At 38.5% G+C, this 14,645-nt stretch overlaps 2 protein-coding genes across 2 annotated transcripts in view; one reads left to right on the top strand and one right to left on the bottom strand.

Moving 5' to 3' along the window:
• Nucleotides 1–9,407: 9,407 nt before the first annotated feature.
• On the top strand, nucleotides 9,408–10,934 carry LOC140164182 (uncharacterized). Its single transcript, XM_072187423.1, has one exon. It carries the CDS (start codon nucleotides 9,408–9,410, stop codon nucleotides 10,932–10,934), a length of 1,527 nt encoding a protein of 508 aa, XP_072043524.1.
• Nucleotides 10,935–11,109: 175 nt separating this feature from the next.
• The window catches only part of LOC140164195 (bifunctional arginine demethylase and lysyl-hydroxylase JMJD6-like), a 106,191-nt gene continuing 102,655 nt past the window's right edge, over nucleotides 11,110–14,645 (bottom strand). Inside the window, 2 exon segments of the mRNA XM_072187441.1 lie at nucleotides 11,110–11,432; nucleotides 13,235–13,364. Of these exon segments, the coding sequence (XP_072043542.1) occupies nucleotides 11,347–11,432; nucleotides 13,235–13,364 (216 nt within the window). The 3' untranslated portion in view covers nucleotides 11,110–11,346.

The following is a 14,645-nucleotide window of genomic DNA, read 5'->3' as shown; positions in this document are numbered from 1 at the left end:
CCATTTCCAAGAAATACATCAGAGCCAACAAGGAAGTCGAGGAAGTTCCTCGAAAGCGCTCCCGGTAAGCGAAAATAAACAAGTAATGTTGAAGTTTAATTTAATTTACTTTAATTTTCTTTATATTATGATTTATTTTTTAAATCCTTGTAATTTAGAGTGTATTTATATTGATTGTTGGGAGTGACCTTTCTTTCATTAAGGGTAGACGAAGTATTGTTGGTCGAAGCAACCTAAAAATCGATTTTCATTATCTAGGTCAATATATTATTGAAAATTAACACCTTGATGTTTTGCAAAAGTTCATTCTACAAATCGTATACTTTGCAAACTTGCTTAATTTATTGCTGTTAATTAGTTATGTACGTTTTACAAAAGTGTTGTTGTTTCAGCCCTCTTTACAACGTAACTCAAGAACCGCAGCACCTATAAAAGTATATCTGTGATATTTTAATTCTTCTACACGCTCGCTATGAATTGAGCAATGCAGTTTTTGCCAAAGCTCACTACCATTCGTAAGATGCTGTGAACTACCAAATCACAACAGTTTAAAATAATTAATAACCTTAACTATGAAGGACATTATGCTTTTAATATGTCTTGACCACATGACCACCTAAGCGTGTGAGTTTGTCTCATACGGACTAACCTTGGTAAACAACAAATAAGTCCATTACAGATGATGGTGGATGCGATATCGGCATTTTTGAGGTCGCCATTGGATTAACACATAATCATGAAATCTTCACAAACAATTCTAAATTTGTTATGTGGTGCAAAAGCAAAATTATCTTACTCTAAAACCGTCGGGGTACGACGACGTACCACACTGCAAGTATGTTAATTTTCCATTTGTAATTGCTAACCGTGTATTTTGAATGGGGCTGTCAGCCCTGTATCTTCGCCAGCCTCGTACGTCACGTGTTGCGCTTCCTACGCCGCCTGTCCATTATTGACGGCATCAATTCGCCCTCTATCTTACTTTTGAGTCATGTCCATATTATTCTGAAAAATTGGTGGCGCTCATCAGTCTGCAACACCGGGTGTGTTTTCATGAGATATCAGTTTGCATGCTTTTGGCAACTTACTCAGATCATGATTCAGATCCATGGTGCTACGTTTATGTCCTGGCCAGGTACACACCCAGGTCTATCACAGCCAGTTCGTGACATCTGGAAAAGACCGGCTAATGTATCACCGCTAATCCGCTGGTGTTTTTTTTTCTGTCCTTTTTTTCATTCTTTCTTTCTCATTAATAGGTTTTATGTAACACGTGTGATTTACGACTCAATGGTACATTTTAATAGTAAGGGTATGGTTTTAATTATGATTAAGGGTATACTAAGTAAAAAAGTTTATATAGATGCCTTAAGGGCTCTGGTATGAACGTTTCGACAGTATTTTTTGTGGGACATGAGAGCACATCAGACATATCGATTGAATTCTGAATAGGAGGGATGTCCTTCTGATATCAAATAATTTTGATTTTTTGAAATTCGCGATATAATACAAATGACCCACAAAAAATACTGTCCAAACGTTCATACCCCAGCCCTTGAAGAATTGTATTTAATAAGGATGTTTAAAATTAATACAGATAGAGGGAATTTTGCATTGTTGCATGTTGCGTCTGATACAAAATGGTACCAGGTTGCTTTATCATTCATGAGCTGTTTAATTTCACAAGCCTCTAGTCCAATATCAATGTGATAGTGTCAGGGTAATTGAATTTCCTTGACATGGTTGTCCTCCAGGAGGAGCCCATAAAAATGGGTGTCTCCCTTGATGGTTTCTGTCAACGGTGGAATATCATTATATTTCACTATTCCGAATATGATTCTGCCAACTGATGTAACTTAGCATTCATCGCAGGATATGGGTATACGCACTCGTGGAAAAACGCGGTGGTTTAGTACGCTCTCGTGTAAAAATTGAGTTAGCTTGAAAATCGCATGGACAAGGAACTTAATGCTAATTGTCTCGTTGTAACTCGTACGAAGCTGATCCTGGTTGCGAAGGTCATTTGTGGAATGTCTAGAGTGTGCGCTCTTGAAGCTGCAAAGTCCATGTGTTGTTGTTAAATAGTTTCTGGGGCCGTAGTGGTCAACGATAACCTGTAAAGTGTGCTGAGGCTTGTGGATCAACGTCTGGGCGTTGTACCTGTGCGTAGTTCACTATATATCACTGGCTTTTTTATTTATTTATTTTAACAGCCATTTAGTAAAATGTTTGGGTTCCAAGTCTAAGTTCTGTAGACAAGTATACTTTCAACGCATGCTCTGATGAACTTGATTTTGGTAATTATGTTAAGTTTAGTCTTCCAGATCTTCTCTAGTTTGTTACAAGTTGAACATGCTTGAACTTTTATGCATTGCAAGTCTTGAAACGACCAGATATAGAAGTACCAAGGTACATGGAATCTTCTCAAGTTCAGTGCCGTCAAGGGTCTGGACATTGGATGTCATGGCAATATTCACAAGAAGAGTCACTGTTTTCCCTGCATTTAAGTGGAGAGCAACAGAGTTGGTGTCATCTTCAGTAAAGACTTACTCTGTAGTAAAGATTTAGTAGTGCCAGTAGTGCCATATCATCAGAAAAGGTCCAGATCATATCCCATCTGACACTGTTTGACGACTCCCAAATTACCTTTTTAAAGGTTAAGAGAGTTTAGTTAAAGTAGGATTTAGTTTTGAAATGTTTGTGTAAAAATGGACATGGTTTTTATAATCTCTGATGGTAGCATGCTGTAATCCTACCACATGGCCGTTTTTTAAATTCGCTATACTGTGGCTATACTCTTAGAACGGCTAAAACCCATTGACGGCTGGTTTTAGCAGTTCTCGAAGTTTAGCGTGTCTCGGAGTATTTAAAAAGTGAGCATATGGTAGGGTTAGGTGCCACTGGCTCCTAATATACATACAGCCTGTCTCAAAAAAAAATGTGCAAGTGAAAAGCGCCCTCTTTGGCAATTACAAAATACTGTTGTGATATAATGTTTACATCAATGTTACGGGCGCAGTCTTAGCTCTCAGATGCCGTTTGTTCTGTTCAATTTGCTTGTTCCAATTTCGAGATATGTTTATTTAACAAAGAAAGGGTAAAATCACAATTGTGCTACTTTTACTAGGGAAGAGAGCTGTAAATCAATGATAGCTGATGTTGATGCGTCTAATGCACTCCCCCTTTCGGGGCGCACGCATTAAACGCATCAACATCAGCACTATTTTGTCTAATATCTCTCCCAACAAGTAATATGCGTTCATTAACCTATAACATGTATAAGTGCGCAATATTTGCTTGTCTTTTAACATGTCTTAAGGGGGTACTACACCCCTGTGGTAAATTTGTGACTATTTTTGCATTTTTTCTCAACAAATAATAACACACTGGTAACAAAAGTTATGTATATTATTGGGGCAAGGAATCCAATTACTTCACTGAAAATTCAGTGATTCAAGGCAAGCGGTTCAGTATATATGATTGGAAATGAGGTACATCCTAGCGGTACCTCTTTTCTTATCATAAATAACGAACCGCTTGTCATGGGTCACTGAAATTTCAGTATAGTAATTGGATTCCTTGCCCCTATAATATACGCAACTTTTGTTACCACTGTGTTATTAGTTTTTGAGAAAAATGCAAAAATAGACACAAATTTATCGAGGGGTGTAGTACCCCCTTAAGCGACTATTAAAGAGAACAGTATTTACCATGATAAAATCATTGACATGCACATGCAAAACAGCAGAATGTGAAATCCATTTTTACAACAGAATGTGAAATATTTATTTATCTTTTAATCTCTTTTAAGTGGAAAAAGAGAATCGTCATTCCTGCATCATGATAAAACAGTAAAAACAGTAAAAAACTTTCTGTATTGTGTATTCTTTTGATTTCATGAAGGAACTCTTGATAAACTTGATGCTATCACTGTTACATGTAAAGCCCTCTTCCATAGTAAAAGTGGCACAATTGTGATTTTACCATTTCGTCTTTAACTAAACATATCTCGAGATTAAAACAAGCAAATTGAACAGAACAAACGGCATCTGAGAGCTAAGACTGCATCCTTGACGTTGATGTAAGCATTATTTCACAACGGTATTTTCTAATTGCCAGAGAGGGCACTTTTCACTTGCACAATTTTTTTTGAGACAGGCTGTATATGTATATAATTGTTCGTTTCATTGATTACCTTGGGTCCTGAAACTGAAAGTTCGCTTTGGTTATGCTCTAATCATTCATTCAACTTGTTCTTAATTTAACCTTTTATTTTTTTTAATTTTATTGTACGATGTTTCTTTATGGCTTTGTTCGTTTGTTCGTTCGTTTGCTTGTTTGTTTGTTTGTTTGTTTGTTTGTTTGTTTGTTTGTTTGTTGTTGTTTTTTGTTGTTGTTGTTTTTTTTTTTTTTTTTAATATTCTCATTTTTGTACCCCGGAATAAAAAAATATTTGTTAAACTTTAACATTTCTGTTTTACAATGATAATATGGTCCTGTATTTGTATTTCATATTTGGAACAAATTTATTTTTCTTATTTTTATCATGAATACTGACGCATGGAGACAAATGCGTGCCATTAGATGGTCATTCATTTCATGCTGGCAAATGAATTCATTCATCATATCACATTGAGATTCAATTTTGATGCAGATGTTAGTGATCAAAATACATACGAGAAGCTAAGTAAAGATTTTAAAGAGGCTTAAGACTGAGAACAAGATCAGCAGAGAATACGACTAGCATGTATTGCACTACCAAGATACACAAACCTGGTAATCCAATCAGACCAATAGTTGACTACACCGGCTCTATTGCATATCAGATTTCCAAAGCTCTCGCTGAAATTCTCGCTCCTTTAGTCGGTACCTCTGAACATCATCTGGTAAATTCCAAAGCCTTAGATGACAGCCGTGATGATAGATGGTGGTGATATTTTGAACTCCCATGACGTCGTATCGCTCTTCACGAACACCCCAATTGACAAATCACTGGACGTCATTAAAACCAGGCTTGAAAGTGACAACACTCTGAAGGACAGAACCAAACTGAATGCTGATGACCTCATCCAACTTCTCAGCTTCGTACTCACCACAACATATGTCAGTTTCGGGGACAGATCTAACGCCAAATTTTTGGCGCTGCGATGGGCAGCCCAGTCAGTGCTATCGTCGCCAATTTGTTCATGGAGTGGTTAGAGAAGGAAGCAGTTGCCATATCGACCCTTGATTGTAAACCAAAAAGATATGTTGATGATGTGCTGGAGATCATACAGAAGGATAGTACTCAAAAGCTCACTGACCATCTAAATTCCGTCGACCCGACTGGGAATATTAAGTTCAACTTTGAAGAGGAGGATCAGGGTAAAATCCCTTTTCTGGACATATCAATCGTCCGCAAAGCTGCTGGTTTACGCCAAAAAAAAAAGCATACGGACCGGTATCTAAATTTTCAGTCGCAGCACCTCCTTCACCAAATATCTTGGGGTCATTCGGACTCTAATGGATAGGATGGATAACATATTGACAGATTGAGGAAGACAAGAAAGAGGAGGAAACAAAGATCAGAACAGCGCTAGCAAAGTGTGGCTATCCAAAATGTTCTTTGGAAACAGCAAATGAAGGACAAACAACCGAAAGCGAGAGAGAAAAAGAAGGACGACACACCATCAAAAGGAATGGTGGTCATACCCTACGTAGAAGGCTTGGCAGAGAGGCTTCAAAGAATATTAAAAAAGCACAACATCTCCCCGGCGATGCGGCCTACCAACCCGCTAAAAAGCTTGCTAGTCCACCTGAATGACAAGAAGGACATAGAGCAGACAAGTGACGTTGTCTATAATATCCCGTGTAAAGGATGCGACAAGTCCTACGTAGGGGAGACAGAAAGACTGTTTGGTACAAGGCTCAAAGAACACAAGAAAGACTCTGAAACAATAGCCGAAAGAAAATTCACAAGAGCAAACAGAAAAGAATCAACTTCTGAAAAACACAAATCAGCCATTACGGACCACATCGCTCACGAAAACCACGTCATCGAATGGGAAGGGGCAAAAGTACTTGACAGGGACTCGAACGCATTCACCAGAAGAATAAGGGAAGCTATCCAAATCCGCAAAATGGGGGCAAAAGCAATCAAACGCGACCAAGGTATCGTCTCTCTCGATCACGTATTCGATTAACTGCTCAAAACAAAAAACAACATCACTTCCGGGAAATGTCAACAAGAAGTTTCGCGGGAAAAGCAGTGGACCAAGACACTTGTGACCAAGCCGTCAGCTCAGATGGCGAAAGCTAAAGTAGTGAGTTACTTTTTTATTGGATTTGCCCAGCAAAATATTTGAATTATTTAATGTACAATCCTACAAATACATCTGTTTACTGAGATTTGATGCAGATGGTCATCCTCTTACAGCATCTCATACCCTATTATGTAATATAGACGGATATTGTATAATGTCACATCTATTATTTATAATAGGTCAAATATCTTGAACCTTAAGTGAGTCATAATTATACCCAATAGTGGTGTTAATTTCGACAGGAGGAAGAATCAGGTAAAATCAGTCGGAACTCGTAAATACTGATTTTGAGATCCTTTGCTTCCTGTTGTTTTTGAAACTATTTAATTGCCTTTGCTTCCTGTTGTTTTTGAAACTATTTAATTGCTCATATCTTTGGAACTAGTTGTTCAATTTCAATGGGGTTCTGTGTAAAATTCAGCTTTGTAAATGCTTTTTACTATTGTCACAAACCCCTCACGGAAATATCCTGCGCCTCCTCGAGCCACTTCCGGTCCTGCCGGGACTCGAACCCACGACCCTGGGTTTAAGAGGCGAGCGCGCTAGCGTATAGACCAAAAGAGGACTTCCCCATCAGGTCTATAACACTAACGCACTTATACCTCCGTGACATGCTCCCCCTCCTCGTAAGGCGCGTCCTCGCGCCTTACTTCCTCTGTTTAAACTGGTCGTCCTTGATACAAGGCATACTCGGCCAGACTGGTCGTCCTTGATACAAGGCATACTCGGCCAGCCATTTTTATGAACGCCTAACCCTTTCCGATGGGTGATCCCCCTGGTGTTAAGAAACACCAGGGACCACCGCTGCCACCATTTATGTCACAAACCCCTCACGGAAATATCCTGCGCCTCCTCGAGCCACTTCCGGTCCTGCCGGGACTCGAACCCACGACCCTGGGTTTAAGAGGCGAGCGCGCTAGCGTATAGACCAAAAGAGGACTTCCCCATCAGGTCTATAACACTAACGCACTTATACCTCCGTGACACTATCCTATAAGAAACTGAAACTTTAATATTTCAGAGTTCCGACTGATTTTGCTTGGTCGCATCACATATGTCTTATAAGTAGTCATAATAAATAAATAATCAGACCCAGAACAAAATTATATTAATTTCTGACATGATCGTCTTCTGGGTCTGAACTGTTTCCATTCGAAATCTTGATGCCAAATTGGAAAGAAGCGCATGGTCCTACTTCACAGTGTTTTAATCCCTTATTCATGTTGCATGAATCACTCTATTGTGAACCATCCTTTTGATACTTGAGTATTTGGACAAGCGGAACAGTTTTGACAGGCCCTTATGTCTACATCTCTGTTTGTAAACAAACGAGGAGGTCGAAATTGTCCTCCTCGGCGAATACGAAAGGCAGCGTAATAGTACGGCACTATCTTATAAGATGCTCTTTCATTTAATGCAGATGAATGAAGTCCTTCATCGTTTCATACCATCTCATACCTATATATTTCAGTCAGATCCAATAGAGATACTGATTTCTCTAGGATGAATAATTTGTGTCATAAGATGGTGTTCCTTCATTACATGCAGGTGATTGAAGTCATCCTGTCAGTAACGTCTCATACATATTTTAGTCATCTTTAGACCCAATAATGATTCTTAGTTCTACAGAATGAGGAATTTGTGTCATACGATGCTCCTTCATCACATGCAGATGAAGGAAATTCTTCATCATTTCATACCATCCCATACCTATTTCAGTCACATTCAGATCATAATAGTGATGCTGATTTCTCTAGGATGCATAATTTGTATCATAAGATGGTGTTCTTTCATTGACCGGAAGGTATATGAAGTCAATTTACATTTCGATCCAATAGAGGTGCTGATTTCTGCAGGATGAATATCTTGTGTCATAATAATCATGTTCCTTCATTACTTGCAGGTAAAGGGAGTCCTTCATCATTTCATATCATAACCTGTGTCATAATAATTACGCTCCGTCATTACTTGCAGGTGAAGGGTGTCCTTCATCATTTCATATTATCTCATACCTATTCCAGTCGCATCCAATAGAGATTTTTGCAGGATGGATAATTTGTGCAGGGGTTATTGACTATAATATTACTAAATAGATTCATCAGGTTTGTTGGTAAACATTATAAATGATTTCATTTGAACAAAACCAAAATATAACTCACGATTGACGGTTTCGCCTATCATGGTCGATAGGCATCATCAGAATGATGGTTGTTGATCCTTACTTCCGGTTGGACGAATCCCGGCCGACGAGGGTGTTTTATCAGCCAGGAGAGGATCATACACGTGACTAAGGAAGTGGGGGGAGTCGGCAAGAAAATCGCTCGACACAGAAATCATCTTGTATTCAATCTCCGTTGTAAGGAATTGCACATCACTCCCCGGAGTTTACAGTTAAAGTGCCCAATAAATACGGTAAAAGCGAGAGAGATCGTAGATAAAGCTAAACAACAACTTGTTCGTGAACGTATCCGCTTAATTAACAACAAATTAGAGTCGCTAAAAGAAGAGAAATCGCGAGTAGAATCGGAATTGTTTCCTCGGTTACCTAGCGACTTAGTTGATCATGTGACCGATCATGTGAACCGGAAGTCGGAGAGCGAATTTTGCAAAACAAAATGTCGCCATACACAGAAGTTGGAACGATTACAACAGCGATATCAAGCGAAGAAGAGAAGGAATACACCCGATAATGTAGAATTAGAAGGAGAACAGTTGAAGAAGCCGCAGGAGAGTGTGCTAGCGAAAGGCCTCAATTTTGCGCCGTCGCCGGTGAAGCTTCCATATGAGGACTACATCGTGGCTACAGAGCAAGCATGCCGTAAGTTACCTTATAATGAGGCCACTTTACTTAGATCAGAAATGGCCGGTGCCATGCGTAGTTCTAAACCCCCTAAATCAAACATCACTAGGGACGAAAGACGCGCTATTAGTGAGCTTCAGAATGAAAAATCGGTGCTTGTATTACCTGCAGATAAAGGTAAAGCCACTGTTATCATGGAGGTGTCGGAGTAAGAAGAAAAAATATCTGCGTTGTTAAATGATGAAAAAACATATGAACAACTTTCCTCTGACCCTACCCAATGGTATAAGAGAGAGCTAGTTTCCATGCTTAGTAGACTCAAGAAAGAGGAAAAAATTACAAGATCACAATATGAGCTCCTCTATCCGACAGCTGAAAACATACCTAGAATTTACGGAACCCCGAAAATTCATAAGCCAGGCAATAAGGTCCGTCCGATCGTGGATTACACTGGCACTATAGGTTACCAGACATCTCGAGCACTAGCAGACATTTTAGGTCCCCTTGTAGGAGGTACAGAACACCATGTTCGTAATTCTAAGCACCTTGCGGAAAGTATGGCAGAAGTGTTTATCGAAGAGGGGGAGATTTTTAACTCCCATGATGTTGTCTCGTTATTTACGAACACACCCATAGATAAATCGCTGGAAGTGATTAAATCTCGGCTTGAGAATGATAAGACTCTTAAAAATAGAACTCTGCTAACGGCTACCGATGTGATAGAATTATTACGCTTTGTGCTCACCACGACATATTTCTTGTTCCGCGGAAAGATATACAAACAGCGGTTCGGTGCAGCTATGGGAAGCCCCGTCTCCCCGTTGGTGGCTAACCTTTATTTAGAATTTCTTGAGCAACAAGCTCTGGCATCGGCGCCATTGGATTATAGACCTACCCTTTGGAAGAAATATGTCGATGACATATTAGAGATTGTTAAAAAAGATCAGGTAGACAATCTCACCGACCACCTCAATCAAAGCGACCCTACAGGAAGCATAAAGTTCACTTATGAGAAAGAACACGAAGGCACAATTCCATTTTTGGACACTTTAATTGTTCGGAAAGCGGATGGCTCGGTTAAGTTGTTAGTATACAGGAAGGTCACCCACACCAACCAGTACCTTAACTTTGAGTCCCACCACCCCATCCACCATAAACTGGGTGTTGTCCGCACGCTCCTTGATAGAATGAATAGCATAGTTACGGAAGAGGAGGATAAGAAGCAGGAAGAAGAAAATATCAAGCAGGCGCTCGGGCGCTGTGGCTACCCTGGTTGGACTTTCAAACAAGTCAAAGATAAAATGGTGAAAAAACAGAGTCAGAGCAAATCTAACACCAAGAAAGACAGTGCAAATCAGACAAAGGGACTTGTTGTGATCCCGTACGTAGAGGGACTCGCAGAGAAAGCCAATCGAATCTTCAGAAAGCATGGTATAGCGACAGCCATGAAACCGAACACCACTCTCCGTAAAATGCTAGTGCATCCTAAAGACAAAGTTGACCCTCTCAGTACCACCGACTGCGTATATGAGATCCCATGCACTAACTGTAAACACTCCTACGTGGGGGAGACGGGTCGCAAATTTGAAACTAGACTGAATGAGCACCAAAAAGAAACGGCTAGGGTGCCAAAGACCAAAACCAACTATACCCGACAATCTCGCAAACAATCAGCGAGTGAACAGTCTAAGTCCGCCATTGCGGACCATGCGGTCCAGCAAAACCATGTCATCAATTGGGACAATGCTAAGATCTTGTGCAAAGAGTGCGATGCAAATACAAGAAGAATCAAAGAATCCATTTGGATCAGGAGAAGAGGCCCGAACGCATGAACAGAGACGAGGGGCCCACTTCCTTAGTCACGTGTATGATCCTCTCCTGGCTGATAAAACACCCTCGTCGGCCGGGATTCGTCCAACCGGAAGTAAGGATCAACAACCATCATTCTGATGATGCCTATCGACCATGATAGGCGAAACCGTCAATCGTGAGTTATATTTTGATTTTGTTCAAATGAAATCATTTATAATGACTATAATATTATTTGCTCATGGTCCACGGAGTGTCAAAATCATTTCAAAGAAACCCCTTGGTTTGCTATTTTTACTGTGCATTTCAGAGCTGTTCAAGGGCCAACCACACAACCGCCAGTTGGGAACCCCTGAATTATTAGTGTCATGAGATTCGTCTTCATTTTTTGTAGGTACATGAGCTCATTCATCCAGTCCTTATGTAATACATATTTCAATCATATTCAGATCCAATAGTGATGCTGATTTCTCCAGGATGAATCGTGGTCTTGTGATACCATTGGTTTGTGTCTACTATAACTGCAATAATTAAACATAAGAAATAAGAAAAAGAACATACAGTTACATTTGTCAGTGAATTTAGATCATAGCGCTTGCTGCACTTTGGATCAGTTTAAGGAGTTTACAAGTCTTCTAGCAGAGGATAAGAGTTCTATATATTGTTTTAAGTATGTTTTTAGTTAATCACACCCTTTTCTGCAATCAATTTTACCAACAGTTATGACAAAGGATAATTCTAAAGAGGTTGAACATGAAACTAAACTCTCTCCATGTTTTCAACACTAGGCTGGTTACATGCCTTTCTGATGTTTCTTTATCCTGTGCATTTGACCTGCAGTTGTTTGTTTTGCTTGCTTTTGTAAATTCAAGCTTCAAATGTCACTTCTTTGTTCGCCTTTCATAACAAAATATATAGTAACTTCATTGCCCTTAAAATCATTGCAAATAATGGTAATCTTATCTTTTTTCGTAACATTTATTTTAAATAAACTTTACTTTATTGGTTTGCACCAATAAAGTACCGCATGAACAACTGTCGAGATGAGGAATAACAAAGAATTTCCCAAAGCATGATACGTTATCGTAAATTTAAAAAAAAAAAGATATTTAAATGCAGTATATCATTTGTGGTCTTTGCCTGTTCCTCTATAAACATTTTGATACATCATCATAGTCACAGTACAAGCAAGTAAAAAACTGCCATCCTTATTTTGAATGTTAGCAATCGTTCTTGGAAGTATTGTACCCAATTGAAAATCTCACAAAATAATCTGTATTATTTTGATGCAACAGATAATGTGAAGAATAACATCATTTTGTAAGTAGGTCATCTTTTTATGAAGCTTTGCTGCGAGCAATGTTGTAGGATATGAAAGATCTTAGACACACTAAACTGATTATCTACATCTTAAAGGATATTGTGCCAACAACGCATGATGCAGTCATGTCTACAGTAGAATTTAACTCGACCTTTGCAGGACTTAAACCCCATTAAAAGCTATTAAACCAAGATAACACTCATTGAAAACAGCTTAACTGATTAAATCATATCTTCTATGGTTAAATACACACAACATATGTGTCTGCTTTACACGTACAATGGAGCAATGAGCTGGGATTATACTTTCAGTTGGGTGAACGATTATAAAGCGAGCGCTAGAGAACAATTGTGTGTGGTCTTTGTTTACGAAATGAGACAATACGTGCTTATTGTTAACCAGCGTTCTTGAAAATGAGAAACATGGTGGTTTGCAGACTTAACACGGTTTGGAAATAATTTCCTCATATTTTTGGTGTTATTTGTCGTTTACATATCCTTCCTAAAACACCAAAGTACGCATATTTCCAAACATCTAAATTAGCTAAAAATTTAGGACATGTTACAAAACTATATTGTCTAGAATTTTAGAAGAGTACTTTTAATATTGGCCGGTTATTTTTCACACAGCGACGTTAACTAGGCAATGTACTATTACCTATAACATTAACTAAAACACCAAAGTACGCATATTTCCAAAAATCTAAATTAGCTAAAAATTTAGGACATGTTACAAAACTATATTTTCTAGAACTTTAGAAGAGTACTTTTAATATTGGCCGGTTATTTTTCACACAGCGACGTTAACTAGGCATATCCCCATACTTTTAACGTAGGCTATTTGTAGAGGTCACGCGTCAATGGGAAAGAGCACTGTGTATTGTGTATAGGAAAACGGACAGTAACTGCAGTATGGCACAACTAATTCCATGTTAGTCTTAGTTCAGACTTGAGTTCCCCATTTTCCGCGGTACAGAGTGTCACATGTGTTCAATACACTTACTAATATCTCCTTTGTTGACAGTGACTTCCACTGCTTGACAAACATCTTCACATTCAGGTGGTGGTATCAGCTGCCATGTTTTCTTGCCTGAGATCTGTGCTTGCCATGATGGCTTGTCAACATTATCAATCTGTGAGATCAAAACATAAATAATCAATCAAAACATGAACACAAAATAAATCATGATTAAAAACTATGAAATTGTGATTTGACAAATTGCAAGATCCTCCGGATCAAATGTTGCTACAAAATAATGCAGCGGTAATTTTCCGTATTCAGTCAAGTGCTGATAAGTACATTGCAAGCGGCACGACGTTTCACTAATGAGTCATATAGCGAGGACCAACATCACCTATCAACCAATAAAATTTTGCCTCGCCACGGAGAAAAACCTCAAATTTCTCTTTCATTGATATCTTAGAATGTTCCTTGGCATGTCCAAATCAACATGATCAAAGTATATTTGCATTGAGCATACAAACGCCTCAACCTCAAAGTGCTAACTACTATCGGACTAATCTACTAAGTGTGATAGTTGAGTGCTGTAATGCTTACTTTTCCGTTTACATCATAAGTCACTTTGTTGAGTTCTATTTGAATCAAGTATTTGATCAATAGCAAATCCTGTTAGTTGAGTGTCACGTTCTTAAGAGGCATTATCTGTTATTTTGGAGAATTTTTTTTAAATGTTTGCCACGGTCAAAAAATGGATTTCCTTTAAACTTTCATATTTGATGGATCTTGACCTGAAACAAACTCACATGAAATAAATTTGGGAAAAATATTCCCGTTGCCATGGTAACAGCCAAATTTTCATTTTAGGCCTATTTTCACAATTTTTGCATTTTTCAGCAGTCAATTTATCAAGTTTTGAAGCCAGTGTTACTAATATACACAATATATATATAATTTTTTCTTTATAAGGTATGAATAGGTCAAACCTTAGATGCCGCAATGAAAGTATAAAAATAATCACCAGGTGTCAGGGTGGGTTATACCATTTATTTGAAATAGGGGTGTTTTTCAATTTTTTCAAAGTATGAAAATATACCAACTTTGTATAGCTCATAAACCATATGGTAGTGCTCCGATTTCAACATCGACCACAGCATGTTGAGATGATACATTGGTCTTATGAAAAAGTTACATTTGAGCTTGGGGAAAACACATCTGTATATACAGTGTTGCCAGACATTTTCCTATTTTCCGAAATTCAACACAAATCTCACCTTAAATTAAATGATGTGAAAATGAAACATCATCCTTTCAAGGAACATTTATTAGAAAGAGAGTTTTTATTCATATCAAATTTGATCAGTTATAATGGTCAGTGTTGCTCTAAACCACATGGGTGTTGCCATAATTGGGGTTTTATTGTGATTTGTGGATATTTTCAACTTTTTACAAGTCA

The sequence above is a fragment of the Amphiura filiformis genome, chromosome 11, assembly GCF_039555335.1.
Source record: "Amphiura filiformis chromosome 11, Afil_fr2py, whole genome shotgun sequence".
Lineage (NCBI taxonomy): Eukaryota > Metazoa > Echinodermata > Ophiuroidea > Amphilepidida > Amphiuridae > Amphiura > Amphiura filiformis.
This window is presented reverse-complemented; position numbering and strand designations above follow the sequence as displayed.

Coding starts and splice junctions, on each gene's coding strand:
- LOC140164182 (XM_072187423.1), top strand. CDS start 9,408: ATGCTTAGTAGACTCAAGAAAGAGGAAAAAATTACAAGATCACAATAT.